The following is an 18198-nucleotide window of genomic DNA, read 5'->3' on the forward strand; positions in this document are numbered from 1 at the left end:
TCATTTGCATTGATCTATGCGTTTTTTAAGGCAATAGACTATTATTCCATTTAGGTGAACGCAGGTGAACTCCAGTCCCCATGGGCACTTATTGTCAAATCAGATGATGTGTTGAGGAGCCGTATCAGTCCTTTCTTTGTCCTTCCAAATTAACGACCATTTCGACCATTTCTGACCAAGCTAATTCCCCTCTTATTGGTGTGCTGAGAATGCAGTTTTCTCGTAACCCTAATTTCCCCTTGCACTTTTCCTCAGGTCATTTGCATTGATCTATGCGTTTTTTAAGGCAATAGACTATTATTCCATTTAGGTGGACGCAGGTCAACTCCAGTCCTCGTGGGCACTTATTTGTTTAGGAGCCATATCAGTCCTTTCTTAGTCCTTCCAAATTAACGACCATTTCGACCATTTCTGACCAAGCTAATTCCCCTTTAATTGGTGTGCTGAGAATGCAGTTTTCTCGTAACCCTAATTTCCCCTTGCACTTGTCCTCAGGTCATTTGCATTGATCTATGCGTTTTTTAAGGCAATAGACTATTATTCCATTTCGGTGAACGCAGGTGAACTCCAGTCCCCATGGGCACCTATTGTCAAATCAGATGATGTGTTGAGGAGCCGTATCAGTCCTTTCTTTGTCCTTCCAAATTAACGACCATTTCGACCATTTCTGACCAAGCTAATTCCCCTCTTATTGGTGTGCTGAGAATGCAGTTTTCTCGTAACCCTAATTTCCCCTTGCACTTTTCCTCAGGTCATTTGCATTGATCTATGCGTTTTTTAAGGCAATAGACTATTATTCCATTTAGGTGGACGCAGGTCAACTCCAGTCCCCGTGGGCACTTATATGTTTAGGAGCCATATCAGTCCTTTCTTAGTCCTTCCAAATTAACGACCATTTCGACCATTTCTGACCAAGCTAATTCCCCTTTAATTGGTGTGCTGAGAATGCAGTTTTCTCGTAACCCTAATTTCCCCTTGCACTTGTCCTCAGGTCATTTGCATTGATCTATGCGTTTTTAAAGGCAATAGACTATTATTCCATTTAGGTGAACGCAGGTGAACTCCAGTCCCCATGGGCACTTATTGTCAAATCAGATGATGTGTTGAGGAGCCGTATCAGTCCTTTCTTTGTCCTTCCAAATTAACGACCATTTCGACCATTTCTGACCAAGCTAATTCCCCTCTTATTGGTGTGCTGAGAATGCAGTTTTCTCGTAACCCTAATTTCCCCTTGCACTTTTCCTCAGGTCATTTGCATTGATCTATGCGTTTTTTAAGGCAATAGACTATTATTCCATTTAGGTGGACGCAGGTCAACTCCAGTCCCCGTGGGCACTTATTTGTTTAGGAGCCATATCAATCCTTTCTTAGTCCTTCCAAATTAACGACCATTTCGACCATTTCTGACCAAGCTAATTCCCCTTTAATTGGTGTGCTGAGAATGCAGTTTTCTCGTAACCCTAATTTCCCCTTGCACTTGTCCTCAGGTAATTTGCATTTATCTATGCGTTTTTTAAGGCAATAGACTATTATTCCATTTAGGTGAACGCAGGTGAACTCCAGTCCCCATGGGCACTTATTGTCAAATCAGATGATGTGTTGAGGAGCCGTATCAGTCCTTTCTTTGTCCTTCCAAATTAACGACCATTTCTGACCAAGCTAATTCCCCTTTAATTGGTGTGCTGAGAATGCAGTTTTCTCGTAACCCTAATTTCCCCTTGCACTTGTCCTCAGGTCATTTGCATTGATCTATGCGTTTTTTAAGGTAATAGACTATTATTCCATTTAGGTGAACGCAGGTGAACTCCAGTCCCCATGGGCACTTATTGTCAAATCAGATGATGTGTTGAGGAGCCGTATCAGTCCTTTCTTTGTCCTTCCAAATTAACGACCATTTCTGACCAAACGATCCATTCCTTGATACATCAAAAGGAATAGATGTCACAGTTGTAGCTTGCTGATTTTGCTCAGTGTGTTTTTAGACTAGCTGAATGTATCAAGAGGAGCCTTGCGTCCGATCAGTGAGACACGGGAATTCCGTAGTGTTTCATGGTTTTGCAGATTCTTTTTTTCTTCAGTTTTTAAACAAATTTGTAAATGCACATGCGTTGGTCAGCCTTTATAAGACGACCTTTAAGTCCTCTAACCAGAAGAGCACCTAAAAGATTTCTGAGGAATGTAGACATTAATCCCACCAGTTTCCACAGAAAGCAAGCCCTTTCTAATTTGTCCTAATTTGCCTTCCATATCTTGGTATATACTGAATAGATTGTAAAAGCCCAACCCTAAACTTGACGTATCCAAAGTGCAGTTTAATTTTTTTCACCCTTTTTTTTTGCAAATCAGAGAACCTCAAACATCCCTACAGTGAGATAATAATTACTCCACTTCTGTGAAAGGAGGTATAATTCATATCCTCTACCTGAAGGGTCATTGCATATTATAAAGCTCAAATGTGAGATGCAAAGTATAGAACAACAATACATCAAGTGACAATGGTAGTCTTCACAGTTTAAGTTATATCTTCCTGGAGAATGCGGGCATTGATCCCGCTACCTCTCACTTGCGCTTGCTGAGTTCCGTCAATTTCGCCAAAGTAAGCCCAAAGTAAGCCCAAAGTAAGCCCACATTAGCCAATCACGTCTCCCTGTGGCTTACTTTTGACCAATCACGTCTCCTCCTGTGGGCTTACTTTGGGCTTACATTTGACCAATCACGGTTCTTCCCTCTGCTGGCTTACTTTTGACCAATCAGCGTTCCTCCCTCTCCTCCGTCATATTTTGAAGCATTGCGGTCAGGCAGTTCTCGTCTCTCCATCTATCGCTAAGGTAAGTCGTCCTGTTTCATTCCGTTATCGACTGTAAACTTGTATGCTTTTGTATGCTTTTCTACCGTTAATAAATAGCAAAGGGTGTTGCTAAACTTAGCATAAAATGCAAAATTATTGCAAAATATAAAAAGTTAAAAGTATGCGATGATTATGTGTGAATTATGAGCGAAGCGCTGTTTTATGAAAGCCGAAAAAACGGATGAATGAATGAATGAATGGATGGATTGATGGATGGATGGGTAGTTGGATAGTTGGATAGATGGATAGATGGAGTAGTGCGCAGCATCTTGTGAACATTTGTCTCTGTGTGTTGTTAACAGTAGGCCTGATAGTTTTAATATTTGTTCATCAGGCACTTCTGAGGATGATGATGAGGAGCTGGTATCTGCTGCAGCGCAATGTGAAGCACAGCTAAATACAGGTGTGGCATATGACACAAATATTGTGTGAATGTTTAGTGACAACACTAAAAAGCATTTTGTGGAAAATTTCTACGTTTTAAATATATTTTTCTTCACAATACATAAATATATCACATCAACCGGGATGCATTCTTTGAGTGTACTTCTTCCAAACCTTAAGGATGTACAAAGGTGTCTGTGTATTGTTATTTTGCTTATCCCTGCTCACTTCAACTTAACTCTGCACATCCGTGTGCTCTAAAACAATCACCTGAATTTTTCACAGTTACACCGCATGCTCCTCCCATTCACGCTTTAGCTCCCTCTAACTCCCTCTGCCTCCCTCTCCCTCTGAGCCCACAGGACGGTGAACATTCGTTGTTCTAACGATTAGAATAGTAGTCATTACAGTGTCTGTGTGCATGTTTCATATCTGTGGGCATCATTAATTCGACTGAATTCATTTTGCATAATTTTCCTTACTCTATTTCATTTAATTGTAACTTTTTAACATCATTTCATTTAAAATTCAGCTGTATTTACTTCATATTTCTTGCATCTAAAAGTTCCACTGGCTTTTTTGCATTTTAACACCATTTTTTTCAGTTTCTTTCTGTAGTATTTCTGCACTGCGCCTGTTTGTGAGCTGCATTTATGGCATCTTAATATGAAACGCAACAGTCAACCTAATATTGTTTTGCTGCCTGTTTGCCTCACTTCTCCTTCATTAGCTCTTGCAGCCACTGTGCACCTTGAGGCCTGTGCCGATCCTCCACCAGCAGCGATACCAGGTCTTGTCATTCATCAGCCACCAGCTGAGCTCCCAAGTCACTGGAAGGGTCAGCTTCCATCTTTCCAGCAGGAGTGGATTCGGCGCACGTTATTCAAGGCCAACCCACGAACCGGCAAGCCAGAGCTAGTGACCCCGCTGAAGCTTTGGTGGCATCCTCCTCAGGCCCCTCTCATACACACCCAGCCTCCCGCCTCACCTGACCAGTTCTTCTGTCGGCCAGTCTTCTTATGGATGCCCCAGAAGATGTGGCTGTTTCCTCTCGTCTGTGTCCGTCCAGCCTGTGGCAAGCACAGACTAACAGCAGCAGGGCTGTACCAAACAGTGCGCAAGGTTTTGGATATTGATGGGTGGTATGATCTTGCCACTGAGTATCTGGAGTGCAAACGCTGCTCTAAAAAGTATCCCGCTTGGTCTGAGGACATCTTAGGCCAGCTGGATATGGGCCACCGCAGCCAGTTTCCAGCTTTGCTTACATACAGGTAATTCATAATGAATGTCAACCATTATGAGGTGCTTACATTTGTGTTGTTCTTTAGTCATTACACTCTTTATTTTCCTTAGATACTCATGTGACATCCGGGTGCTGAGGATGATGAGGGAGAGGACAATGGGCAACAGTGTGACTCAACTGTACAGAAAACTGCAGGAACAACACAGCGAAGCGTGGATGCAGCGTGTCCTGCAGTACCTGACAGCTTGTGAACCATTCACAAGGTCCTCTGTTGTGCACACCCCTGCATTCGCTGAGCCTCCCCTCTTACCAGCCCTTCCCAAGCCCAAGTGGCTGTTGGCTGTGTATGCCAGGGATGTTCTTGGGCGACTGCATGAGGTGAAGGCCAAAATAACCAGCATCTTTGGCTCTGTCCTCAAGATGGACTCCACAAAAAAGGTATCACAGCCCTGTTTATATGCAGAATTTTGAGTGTATACATAATGAATACTGATTTTAACTTTTTTTTTTTCTAATCTTTTCTAATTTTATCTTTTCTGAATAGGTTACCAAGAAACTTGCTGGTGCTGCTGCAGGTACAGCTGCCTGGTGCACTAATGTGGGCAACGAGCACGGTCAAGTTCTTGTCTCGGTCATGACAGCCGGTGAGGGACAGGCACTTGACGCGATGGCAGCTGGCCTAATGAAGCGGTACAGGGCGGCAGGAGAGGAGCCACCAAAAATAATGTACGTGGACAGAGACTGCTGCAGTCAGCATGGCCTTTGTCGGGTGAAGGCCATGTTTGCAGAGTGGGATGAGCTTCAGGTGCGCCTTGATATCTGGCATTTCATGCGGCGGTTTGCTGCAGGCGTCACAACTGAGGCTCACCTCCTCTACAGCATTTTCATGGCACGCCTGTCCACGTGCATTTTCGAGTGGGATCCGGAAGATGTTGCTGCTCTTCGCCGTGCCAAGGAGAGTGAGCTGGCAGCGAAGAGGATTGGCCACATCTCGGAGGAGACGCTGACCACTCGCATTACCCGGAGGGAGTTGGCGCTGCACTGCAGGAGGAGGACCAGAGGGGTAGAGGAGACCACCAGACTGATTGGGTCACTGATCAGTCTGTTTGACAGTACAAGCGGGAAGGACACTCTGGGTGTTCCTCTGCTGGACCACGAACGGATCCAGCAGATATGGCAGGAGCAGAGGAAACACGTCGGCTGTATCCAAGACCCAGAGGACTTCCCGCTTTACATAAAGACGGGCACCCTGAAGAAAGGCGGTGTGGAGCTGTGCTGCTACAGGTGTGCCCGTGGCTCTACCTCCCTGGAGTCCTTCCACCTCCACTTAAACAGATTCATTCCAGGTATTGCATACATACGGGTTACTACCTATTTTTATTTTTTTCTCATTATCTGGTTGTAATTCTATTACACATTACAGATACTTCATAGCATATGCATGTCATATGTTCTGAATATCTAATGTGACAAATGCTTCTCTGTGCATTTACCCTTCAGGAACCAGTGCCAGTGATGCGCATTTCCAAGCGTATCTTCTGGAAGGGCTGATGCGCTGGAATGATGACCGGATGGAGGACGCCGTGAAAGGAGCGCCTGCTTTCCGCTCCTATGGCAGTGCTCTGAGAGAGGCAGTGGACCAGCTCAGCCAAAGGGTGCTGCAGAGACGCTGGGATGAGCGCTACCGCACGCCTGGAGCATACACAGGCAAGACATTGTGCCCCTTTCAACATGAAAAAGAACACCATGATTAATTTGATATTTAATGTCACTATTTATTAATCAGTTAAACCTTTAATGTATTAGAATAGAATAGACTATCTCAATATATATGTACAATGAGATTAAAAGCAACTCCTTAATCAGTGAATGTGAAGGTGCACAAGGTATCTTGATGCAGTGGGAAGGGAAAGTGTAGCTGCTGCTGAGCCTTCATGATGACCGCTGTGATGTTGTCTGTCCAGGAGATGTCAGCCGAGATGAGGACAAAATTATTAGATAGATAGTAGATTAGATTAAATATGAATTACTTTCTTTTTTCTGTTTTGTTTTTGTAGGTGAATTGCTGGGAATGGAGTATCTGTACAGCCAGACCGGCAATACACTGACTCCTGTGCTCCAGAACCCAGAGGAGGAGGACAGGCTGGTGCAGGAAGTCAATGATGAGGATGTACAGGATGAGGGGTTTGAAGAGGAGACCTTGAACGACATCACAGTTCCTGTGCTCCATGAGGATGACCCCTGTCGTGATCTGGTGAACAGGCCCTCATCGTTGATGACGAGTCCTCAGGCCTCTCCACCCCAGGCCCCTGCATCACCTGCTAATCTGCCGTCCACGTCACGTGATGGAGGACAACATTCTGCCGCCGCCCCTTCAGAGCTTCCTGACACTTCTCAGGCTGCTCTGAAGAGTGAAGGCAATCCGTCCAACGAGGCTCAGGTAAGACACATTAAGGGCTATTTAAATCCAATTACATTTTATTTCAGATATATTACTATTAATCGGTTTATTTATTAGGGAGTGGTCATCGGACCAGATGGGCTCGCTGGGTGGGACAAGGTCCAGGATCTCGCTGCTTATCTGGTGGGTCTCCGTGAGGCCTCTTACCTCACTGAGCTGCAGGTGACCCAGGTCATCCAGCTGTGGACAGCTCTCCCTGAAGGCGACAAAGAGCGGGTCAACTACCAGCCTCGTCATCAGCCGCGACTGACAAGTGGTCGTTTTAAGGCTCCTAAGCGGTCTGGAGTCACGCCGGGTGTGGAGAGTGTGAAGCGCTGCTTGATAGGACATCCTGGGGGGCCAGCACAGTGGCCCAGCACCAGCCGCTTGGTGGAGGCAATGTGCATAAGGCTGTGCACTTTGCACAAGACTACCACCAAGAAGGCTGGAGTTTCCACCCCCAGATGGTCCAAGATCCTGAGCGACTACCACCACATCCGGGACTTGGTGCTTAGCAGTCCTGGGGTCCTGGCAGAGACGATGATCCAGCTCTTTGAGCTAAATCAGAGGACACTCATTCAATGGTAGGTCAGGCACATTATTCACCTCAAATTGACTGAATAGTTCTCTAATGAATACATATCTAACAAAAAATGGTCTTCTCTCAGGTTTCAACGGCGACAGAAGAGCCAGGAGAAGAGTGTCCTTTCTCAGGGAATGGCTCCAACCAACCCGATTCCTCTGGCACCCGACCAGCTTCCACCACCAAAGGAGAAGCTGGGGCTCCTTCCCTCCACATCTGGCCCAAGACATGAGTTTGTCCTCCCTCCAAATCTGGAAGGACAGGCTCCTGTTCTGCGGCCAGGCCGACGGCCCGCTGCTGCCACCAGGGCACACCCTATTTTACCCTCCCCCAAGGCACCAGACCCTGCGCAGCCCATGTCACCACAGTTTGGCACTTTCATCATTAATCCAGTCAATACTGTGTCACTGGTACTGACAGCGTCTGGTGCCTCAACTTCTAGTGCGGGCCCAGCTCCACTAATTCAGTCCCCTGCTGCTCCTGTGTCCCGGTACACAGAGAGGAACAGGCGCCGGCGGGCTCTTGAGGAGGAGAGTGGAGTCCAAAAAAGGAAATATGTCAGAGGAGTCGGCTACAACACCTGTAGCCAGTGTGGCCACCCGAAAACAAAGGAGTTCGGGCACAGCCGTCACGGGAATGAAACATTCTGCTCGCGTGCCTCGAATGAAAAAACACTTGAAGAGTGGTTAAAAGAGAAAAGACCACCAGCAAAATAAATTACAACTGTTTTGCTTGTAAATATTGTATATCCATGTATAGAATGTATATAGTTTTTATGCTTTTACTTATTTATTTTTTTTACTTAGTGTACAGTTTTTTTTACTTTTCTGTAGTTTCACTTCAGTGTTTTATTAAAATGTCATTGCCTCATATACAGACAATAAAGACTCTTGATTCTTAAATATTTGTTTATTTTACTTATATGTCCATATACATTAAATCTGATTGTACCAACATTTAAGACATCATCAAAAAAGCTCCATATTGTCCCACAGCCTTTGAAGACACACTTTATTGTTATTATCATTACACAGAAACAGAAATAAACATTACAAGCCAATGAGGGGCATGTGATCTTAAAGTCAGCAATCTTCTTCATAATAAACACAAAATAATAAGTATGAATAAATACAATAACGTGACACTGTTATGGCATCAGTCTTACTATTATTATTATGGCTATTATTATTATAATAACAATAAACAGATAAGAATTACTTGTCATTGGGGGCATAGAATCCTAAAGCTAAAGCCATATTCTTAGTAATACACACAGAATAAGTATTAATTAATACAATGATCAGAAATCGCAATCGGATTTCTGATCGCTGATCGCTGGGAAGCGTCATAGCTCTGTCCGGCAGATCTCCGGTTCGCATCTACCTCACGCCAGGTGACTCAATTAACATACAACTAACAATGTTCCATAATGCTCAGAGATATCGCCTGAATATAGCTGTAGGGAATAATGTCAATGATATTTCTTTATTCTTTATTTTTTTGGGTCTTTTTGCTGGCGAGACGAGCGGAAAGATCGGCTCCCTGCCTTTGCGCAGCAAGCGCTCTACCACTTGAGCTAATTCCCCTTCAATTGGTGTGCTGAGAATGCAGTTTTCTCGTAACCCTAATTTCCCCTTGCACTTGTCCTCAGGTCATTTGCATTGATCTATGCGTTTTTTAAGGCAATAGACTATTATTCCATTTAGGTGAACGCAGGTCAACTCCAGTCCCCGTGGGCACTTATTTGCAAATCAGATGATGTGTTGAGGAGCCATATCAGTCCTTTCTTAGTCCTTCCAAATTAACGACCATTTCGACCTTTTCTGACCAAACTAATTCCCCTTTAATTGGTGTGCTGAGAATGCAGTTTTCTCGTAACCCTAATTTCCCCTTGCACTTGTCCTCAGGTCATTTGCATTGATCTATGCGTTTTTTAAGGCAATAGACTATTATTCCATTTAGGTGAACGCAGGTCAACTCCAGTCCCCGTGGGCACTTATTTGCAAATCAGATGATGTGTTGAGGAGCCATATCAGTCCTTTCTTAGTCCTTCCAAATTAACGACCATTTCGACCATTTCTGACCAAACTAATTCCCCTTTAATTGGTGTGCTGAGAATGCAGTTTTCTCGTAACCCTAATTTCCCCTTGCACTTGTCCTCAGGTCATTTGCATTGATCTATGCGTTTTTTAAGGCAATAGACTATTATTCCATTTAGGTGAACGCAGGTCAACTCCAGTCCCCGTGGGCACTTATTTGCAAATCAGATGATGTGTTGAGGAGCCATATCAGTCCTTTCTTAGTCCTTCCAAATTAACGACCATTTCTGACCAAACGATCCATTCCTTGATACATCAAAAGGAATAGATGTCACAGTTGTAGCTTGCTGATTTTGCTCAGTGTGTTTTTCAGACTAGCTGAATGTATCAAGAGGAGTCTTGTGTCCCATCAGTGAGACACGGGAATTCCGTAGTGTTTCATGGTTTTGCATATTCTTTTTTTCTTCAGTTTTTAAACAAATTTGTACATGCACATGAGTTGGTCAGCCTTTAAAAGACGACCGTTAAGTCCTCTAACCAGAAGAGCACCTAAAAGATTTCTGAGGAATGTAGACATTAATCCCACCAGTTTCCACAGAAAGCAAGCCCTTTCTAATTTGTCCTAATTTGCCTTCCATATCTTGGTATATACTGAATAGATTGTAAAAGCCCAACCCTAAACTGGACGTATCCAAAGGGCAGTTTAATTTTTTTCACCCTTTTTTTTTTTAAATCACAGAACCTCAAACATCCCTACAGTGAGATAATAATTACTCCACTTCTGTGAAAGGAGGTTTATTCATATCCTCTACCTGAAGGGTCATTGCATATTATGAAGCTCTTGTGTGAAATACAAAGTTTGGGACAACAATAACCTTGAAAGATGGAGTCAAATCTTCCTGGAGAATGTGGGCATCGATCCCACTACCTCTCACATGCGCTTGCTGTGTTCCGTCTATTTCGCCAAAGTGAGCCCAAAGTAAGCCCAAAGTAAGCCCACATTAGCCAATCACGTCTCCCTGTGGCTTACTTTTGACCAATCACGTCTCCTCCTGTGGGCTTACTTTGGGCTTACATTTGACCAATCACGGTTCTTCCCTCTGCTGGCTTACTTTTGACCAATCAGCGTTCCTCCCTCTCCTCCGTTATATTTTGAAGCATTGCGGTCAGGCAGTTCTCGTCTCTCCATCTATCGCTAAAGTAAGTCGTCCTGTTTCATTCCGTTATCGAATGTAAACTTGTATGCTTTTCTACCGTAAATAAATAGCAAAGGGTGTTGCTAAACTTAGCATAAAATGCAAAATATAAAAAGTTAAAAGTATGCGATGATTATGTGTGAATTATGAGCGAAGCGCTGTTTTATGAAAGCCGAAAAAACGGATGAATGAATGAATGAATGGATGGGTAGTTGGATAGATGGATAGATGGAGTAGTGCCAGGAGAGATGTCCAAATATTGACAGTTGTGTTTAGAAAAATGTAGCTAGTTACAGGTAACATGTGGGTAGGAGTAAAACGTTGCTGTCATGCTACCATATGACACGAATAAGTGCCGGTTACAGTTACAGAGTACAGTTAATAAATTTCACAGCAATTATCTTAGGCCTTAATGATGTTATGCTGCGTGCCTTAAAGCCCATATGGACAGATATACTGTATGTACTGAAAGTTAGCCTAATGGCATTTTCCATGGTCCTGTGGGGAGGTTGCGTGATGTTAATGTGGCGTTAATCCACGGATCTGATTCGCTGATTTTACTTCTGATTGAAAGAAAGATAAATAACCACCAGGTCCTCAGCCTAAGTGTGGAAAAGAAGCTCTGGCTGCACCCCCTGCTGTTTTTCACACCTCTGTGTTACAGCAGGTGCGAGGGTGTTGGGTGGGGGCGTGGCATGGATGGGAAGAAAAACACTTTCCCTCAGCTCTGTCACTGTGCCTCTTGCAAGTACCCATGGGATGTAACAGCCTCTGTTACAGTTTAATTTACACACTTTTCCTTATTTTCATTCACAGAATGTATGCATATCCAGTTTTTCGCCGCCAGTCAGCCAGTTCAACCAGACTTCTCATGGCGCCGTCGGAGGAGGCAAAGAGGTTTGTCAGTATCAGGCCTGTAAGGGCGAAACCCAAAGAGGAGGTGCTGGCAGAGGCCAGGACTTTTGTCACTGGCCATGGTGGAGACCAAACTGATGACTTTTTAGTACTGGCTCACTGCCAGCTTCAGTTTGGTATGTACCAAGGCCAGAGATTTAGATGGCTCCTGGAGCACAATCTTAGCTATGCACTATATTTAGTGGATAGTATCTCGAAAGAAAGAGCACAGGAAAACCCGCTAGCACAAAATAAACAGCTTTTCCTGCAGTACACTTCCCAAATCAGAGAGATGACAGAGGAACTGGAGAAGTTTAGGAAGAAGCAGGACATGCAGGCTAAAGCACAGGAAACTGGAGACCCGGGCTTTTTGATGGTGGAGTTTGGAGAATTCAAGGGCCGCTCCATGAAGGAGGTTTATGAGGACCACAGCAAGGAGGCCCAGGCCCTCATTAATTACCTGGTCAGAGCAGATGCCCGGCCCAACACCAACATGGCCTTGTTCAAGGCATATGTCTTGAAGAGACGGACATCTGCCTCCACTTCCTCTGCACCTCCATCTGCAGCCTCCACTTCCTCTGCACCTCCATCTGCAGCCTCCACTTCCTCTGCACCTCCATCTGCAGCCTCCACTTCCTCTGCACCAGGACTCCAAACTGGTCCATGGAAAACTGCCACTGTGAAAGCGCTGTTGGCGCGGGGCAAACATTTGTCTCCCTCACAGCTGGCAAAAAAGCTGACATCACCAGTTAAACCCTGTGAGTAGGAGTTTGAATTTCCCCTACAGCAGTTCTACATGTGTGGCTTTACCATTTTACTTGACTACACAGACTTGTCCATTTTTTTCAGCTCCAGCACCACAGTGTCCCTTACCATCACCTTCAAAACCCCCGACCAAACAGCTTTTCTCTGCTGGTAAGTGCGCAGCATCTTGTGAACATTTGTCTCTGTGTGTTGTTAACAGTAGGCCTGATAGTTTTAATATTTGTTCATCAGGCACTTCTGAGGATGATGATGAGGAGCTGGTATCTGCTGCAGCGCAATGTGAAGCACAGCTAAATACAGGTGTGGCATATGACACAAATATTGTGTGAATGTTTAGTGACAACACTAAAAAGCATTATTTTGTGGAAAATTTCTACGTTTTAAATATATTTTTCTTCACAATACAGAAATATATCACATCAACCGGGATGCATTCTTTGAGTGCACTTCTTCCAAACCTTAAGGATGTACAAAGGTGTCTGTGTATTGTTATTTTGCTTATCCCTGCTCACTTCAACTTAACTCTGCACATCCGTGTGCTCTAAAACAATCACCTGAATTTTTCACAGTTACACCGCATGCTCCTCCCATTCACGCTTTAGCTCCCTCTAACTCCCTCTGCCTCCCTCTCCCTCTGAGCCCACAGGACGGTGAACATTCGTTGTTCTAACGATTAGAATAGTAGTCATTACAGTGTCTGTGTGCATGGAATGGAAATGGAATAATAGTCTATTGCCTTAAAAAACGCATAGATCAATGCAAATGACCTGAGGACAAGTGCAAGGGGAAATTAGGGTTACGAGAAAACTGCATTCTCAGCACACCAGTTAAAGAGGAATTAGTTTGGTCAGAAAAGGTCGAAATGGTCGTTAATTTGGAAGGACTAAGAAAGGACTGATATGGCTCCTCAACACATCATCTGATTTGCAAATAAGTGCCCACGGGGACTGGAGTTGACCTGCGTTCACCTAAATGGAATAATAGTCTATTGCCTTAAAAAACGCATAGATCAATGCAAATGACCTGAGGACGAGTGCAAGGGGAAATTAGGGTTACGAGAAAACTGCATTCTCAGCACACCAATTAAAGGGGAATTAGTTTGGTCAGAAAAGGTCGAAATGGTCGTTAATTTGGAAGGACTAAGAAAGGACTGATATGGCTCCTCAACACATCATCTGATTTGCAAATAAGTGCCCACGGGGACTGGAGTTGACCTGCGTTCACCTAAATGGAATAATAGTCTATTGCCTTAAAAAACGCATAGATCAATGCAAATGACCTGAGGACAAGTGCAAGGGGAAATTAGGGTTACGAGAAAACTGCATTCTCAGCACACCAATTAAAGGGGAATTAGTTTGGTCAGAAATGGTTGTTAATTTTAAAGGACTAAGAAAGGACTGATATGGCTCCTCAACACATCATCTGATTTGCAAATAAGTGCCCACGGGGACTGGAGTTGACCTGCGTTCACCTAAATGGAATAATAGTCTATTGCCTTAAAAAACGCATAGATCAATGCAAATGACCTGAGGACAAGTGCAAGGGGAAATTAGGGTTACGAGAAAACTGCATTCTCAGCACACCAATTAAAGGGGAATTAGCTTGGTCAGAAATGGTCGAAATGGTCGTTAATTTGGAAGGACTAAGAAAGGACTGATATGGCTCCTCAACACATCATCTGATTTGCAAATAAGTGCCCACGGGGACTGGAGTTGACCTGCGTTCACCTAAATGGAATAATAGTCTATTGCCTTAAAAAACGCATAGATCAATGCAAATGACCTGAGGACAAGTGCAAGGGGAAATTAGGGTTACGAGAAAACTGCATTCTCAGCATACCAATTGAAGGGGAATTAGCTCAAGTGGTAGAGCGCTTGCTTCGCATAGGCATTTGAGAGGTAGTGGGATCGATGCCCACATTCTCCAGGAACATTTGACTCCATCTTTCAAGGTTATTGTTGTCCCAAACTTTGTATTTCACACAAGAGCTTCATAATATGCAATGACCCTTCAGGTGGAGGATATGAATTATTCCTCCTTTCACAGAAGTGGAGTAATTATTATCTCACTGTAGGGATGTTTGAGGTTCTGTGATTTCCAAAAAAAAAAGGGTAAAAAAAATTAAACTGCCCTTTGGATACGTCCAGTTTAGGGTTGGGCTTTTACAATCTATTCAGTATATACCAAGATATGGAAGGCAAATTAGGACAAATTAGAAAGGGCTTGCTTTCTGTGGAAACTGGTGGGATTAATGTCTACATTCATCAGAAATCTTTTAGGTGCTCTTCTGGTTAGAGGACTTAACGGTCGTCTTTTAAAGGCTGACCAACTCATGTGCATGTACAAATTTGTTTAAAAACTGAAGAAAAAAAGAATCTGCAAAACCATGAAACACTACGGAATTCCCGTGTCTCACTGATCGGACACAAGACTCCTCTTGATACATTCAGCTAGTCTGAAAAACACACAGCAAAATCAGCAAGCTACAACTGTGACATCTATTCCTTTTGATGTATCAAGGAATGGATCGTTTGGTCAGAAATGGTCGTTAATTTGGAAGGACTAAGAAAGGACTGATATGGCTCCTCGACACATCATCTGATTTGCAAATAAGTGCCCACGGGGACTGGAGTTGACCTGCGTTCACCTAAATGGAATAATAGTCTATTGCCTTAAAAAACGCATAGATCAATGCAAATGACCTGAGGACGAGTGCAAGGGGAAATTAGGGTTACGAGAAAACTGCATTCTCAGCACACCAATTAAAGGGGAATTAGTTTGGTCAGAAAAGGTCGAAATGGTCGTTAATTTGGAAGGACTAAGAAAGGACTGATACGGCTCCTCAACACATCATCTGATTTGCAAATAAGTGCCCACGGGGACTGGAGTTGACCTGCGTTCACCTAAATGGAATAATAGTCTATTGCCTTAAAAAACGCATAGATCAATGCAAATGACCTGAGGACAAGTGCAAGGGGAAATTAGGGTTACGAGAAAACTGCATTCTCAGCACACCAATTAAAGGGGAATTAGTTTGGTCAGAAAAGGTCGAAATGGTCGTTAATTTTGAAGGACTAAGAAAGGACTGATATGGCTCCTCAACACATCATCTGATTTGCAAATAAGTGCCCACGGGGACTGGAGTTGACCTGCGTTCACCTAAATGGAATAATAGTCTATTGCCTTAAAAAACGCATAGATCAATGCAAATGACCTGAGGACAAGTGCAAGGGGAAATTAGGGTTACGAGAAAACTGCATTCTCAGCATACCAATTGAAGGGGAATTAGCTCAAGTGGTAGAGCGCTTGCTTCGCATAGGCATGTGAGAGGTAGTGGGATCGATGCCCACATTCTCGAGGAACATTTGACTCCATCTTTCAAGGTTATTGTTGTCCCAAACTTTGTATTTCACACAAGAGCGTCATAATATGCAATGACCCTTCAGGTAGAGGATATGAATTATTCCTCCTTTCACAGAAGTGGAGTAATTATTATCTCACTGTAGGGATGTGATTTCCAAAAAGAAAAGGGTGAAAAAAATTAAACTGCCCTTTGGATACGTCCAGTTTAGGGTTGGGCTTTTACAATCTATTCAGTATATACCAAGATATGGAAGGCAAATTAGGACAAATTAGAAAGGGCTTGCTTTCTGTGGAAACTGGTGGGATTAATGTCTACATTCCTCAGAAATCTTTTAGGTGCTCTTCTGGTTAGAGGACTTAACGGTCGTCTTTTAAAGGCTGACCAACTCATGTGCATGTACAAATTTGTTTAAAAACTGAAGAAAAAAAGAATCTGCAAAACCATGAAACACTACGGAATTCCCGTGTCTCACTGATCGGACACAAGACTCCTCTTGATACATTCAGCTAGTCTGAAAAACACACAGCAAAATCAGCAAGCTACAACTGTGACATCTATTCCTTTTGATGTATCAAGGAATGGATCGTTTGGTCAGAAATGGTCGTTAATTTGGAAGGACTAAGAAAGGACTGATATGGCTCCTCGACACATCATCTGATTTGCAAATAAGTGCCCACGGGGACTGGAGTTGACCTGCGTTCACCTAAATGGAATAATAGTCTATTGCCTTAAAAAACGCATAGATCAATGCAAATGACCTGAGGACAAGTGCAAGGGGAAATTAGGGTTACGAGAAAACTGCATTCTCAGCACACCAATTAAAGGGGAATTAGTTTGGCCAGAAAAGGTCGAAATGGTCGTTAATTTTGAAGGACTAAGAAAGGACTGATATGGCTCCTCAACACATCATCTGATTTGCAAATAAGTGCCCACGGGGACTGGAGTTGACCTGCGTTCACCTAAATGGAATAATAGTCTATTGCCTTAAAAAACGCATAGATCAATGCAAATGACCTGAGGACAAGTGCAAGGGGAAATTAGGGTTACGAGAAAACTGCATTCTCAGCACACCAATTAAAGGGGAATTAGTTTGGTCAGAAAAGGTCGAAATGGTCGTTAATTTTGAAGGACTAAGAAAGGACTGATATGGCTCCTCAACACATCATCTGATTTGCAAATAAGTGCCCACGGGGACTGGAGTTGACCTGCGTTCACCTAAATGGAATAATAGTCTATTGCCTTAAAAAACGCATAGATCAATGCAAATGACCTGAGGACAAGTGCAAGGGGAAATTAGGGTTACGAGAAAACTGCATTCTCAGCATACCAATTGAAGGGGAATTAGCTCAAGTGGTAGAGCGCTTGCTTCGCATAGGCATGTGAGAGGTAGTGGGATCGATGCCCACATTCTCCAGGAACATTTGACTCCATCTTTCAAGGTTATTGTTGTCCCAAACTTTGTATTTCACACAAGAGCGTCATAATATGCAATGACCCTTCAGGTAGAGGATATGAATTATTCCTCCTTTCACAGAAGTGGAGTAATTATTATCTCACTGTAGGGATGTTTGAGGTTCTGTGATTTCCAAAAAAAAAAAGGGTGAAAAAAATTAAACTGCCCTTTGGATACGTCCAGTTTAGGGTTGGGCTTTTACAATCTATTCAGTATATACCAAGATATGGAAGGCAAATTAGGACAAATTAGAAAGGGCTTGCTTTCTGTGGAAACTGGTGGGATTAATGTCTACATTCCTCAGAAATCTTTTAGGTGCTCTTCTGGTTAGAGGACTTAACGGTCGTCTTTTAAAGGCTGACCAACTCATGTGCATGTACAAATTTGTTTAAAAACTGAAGAAAAAAAGAATCTGCAAAACCATGAAACACTACGGAATTCCCGTGTCTCACTGATCGGACACAAGACTCCTCTTGATACATTCAGCTAGTCTGAAAAACACACTGAGCAAAATCAGCAAGCTACAACTGTGACATCTATTCCTTTTGATGTATCAAGGAATGGATCGTTTGGTCAGAAATGGTCGTTAATTTGGAAGGACTAAGAAAGGACTGATATGGCTCCTCGAAACATCTTCTGATTTGCAAATAAGTGCCCACGGGGACTGGAGTTGACCTGCGTTCACCTAAATGGAATAATAGTCTATTGCCTTAAAAAACGCATAGATCAATGCAAATGACCTGAGGACAAGTGCAAGGGGAAATTAGGGTTACGAGAAAACTGCATTCTCAGCACACCAATTAAAGGGGAATTAGCTTGGTCAGAAATGGTCGAAATGGTCGTTAATTTGGAAGGACTAAGAAAGGACTGATATGGCTCCTCAACACATCATCTGATTTGCAAATAAGTGCCCACGGGGACTGGAGTTGACCTGCGTTCACCTAAATGGAATAATAGTCTATTGCCTTAAAAAACGCATAGATCAATGC

At 43.4% G+C, this 18198-nt stretch overlaps 1 protein-coding gene across 1 annotated transcript; it reads left to right on the forward strand.

Moving 5' to 3' along the window:
* The first annotated feature begins 6820 nt into the window (after positions 1–6820).
* On the forward strand, positions 6821–8243 carry LOC140306752 (uncharacterized). The gene is made up of 3 exons (XM_072385344.1): positions 6821–6854; positions 7013–7499; positions 7584–8243. Exons 1-3 carry the CDS (start codon positions 6821–6823, stop codon positions 8212–8214), a joined length of 1152 nt encoding a protein of 383 aa, XP_072241445.1. The 3' UTR covers positions 8215–8243.
* The last annotated feature ends 9955 nt before the right edge of the window (positions 8244–18198 follow it).

Source organism: Leuresthes tenuis, unplaced genomic scaffold (genome assembly GCF_036924035.1).
Source record: "Leuresthes tenuis unplaced genomic scaffold, fLeuTen1.0.hap1 SCAF_5, whole genome shotgun sequence".
Classification (NCBI taxonomy): domain Eukaryota; kingdom Metazoa; phylum Chordata; class Actinopteri; order Atheriniformes; family Atherinopsidae; genus Leuresthes; species Leuresthes tenuis.

Coding starts and splice junctions, on each gene's coding strand:
- LOC140306752 (XM_072385344.1), top strand. CDS start 6,821: ATGGAGGACAACATTCTGCCGCCGCCCCTTCAGA. Junction 6,855..7,012: donor TCTGCCGCCGCCCCTTCAGA/GCTTCCTGACAC, acceptor TCATCGGACCAG/ATGGGCTCGCTGGGTGGGAC. Junction 7,500..7,583: donor CAGAGGACACTCATTCAATG/GTAGGTCAGGCA, acceptor GTCTTCTCTCAG/GTTTCAACGGCGACAGAAGA.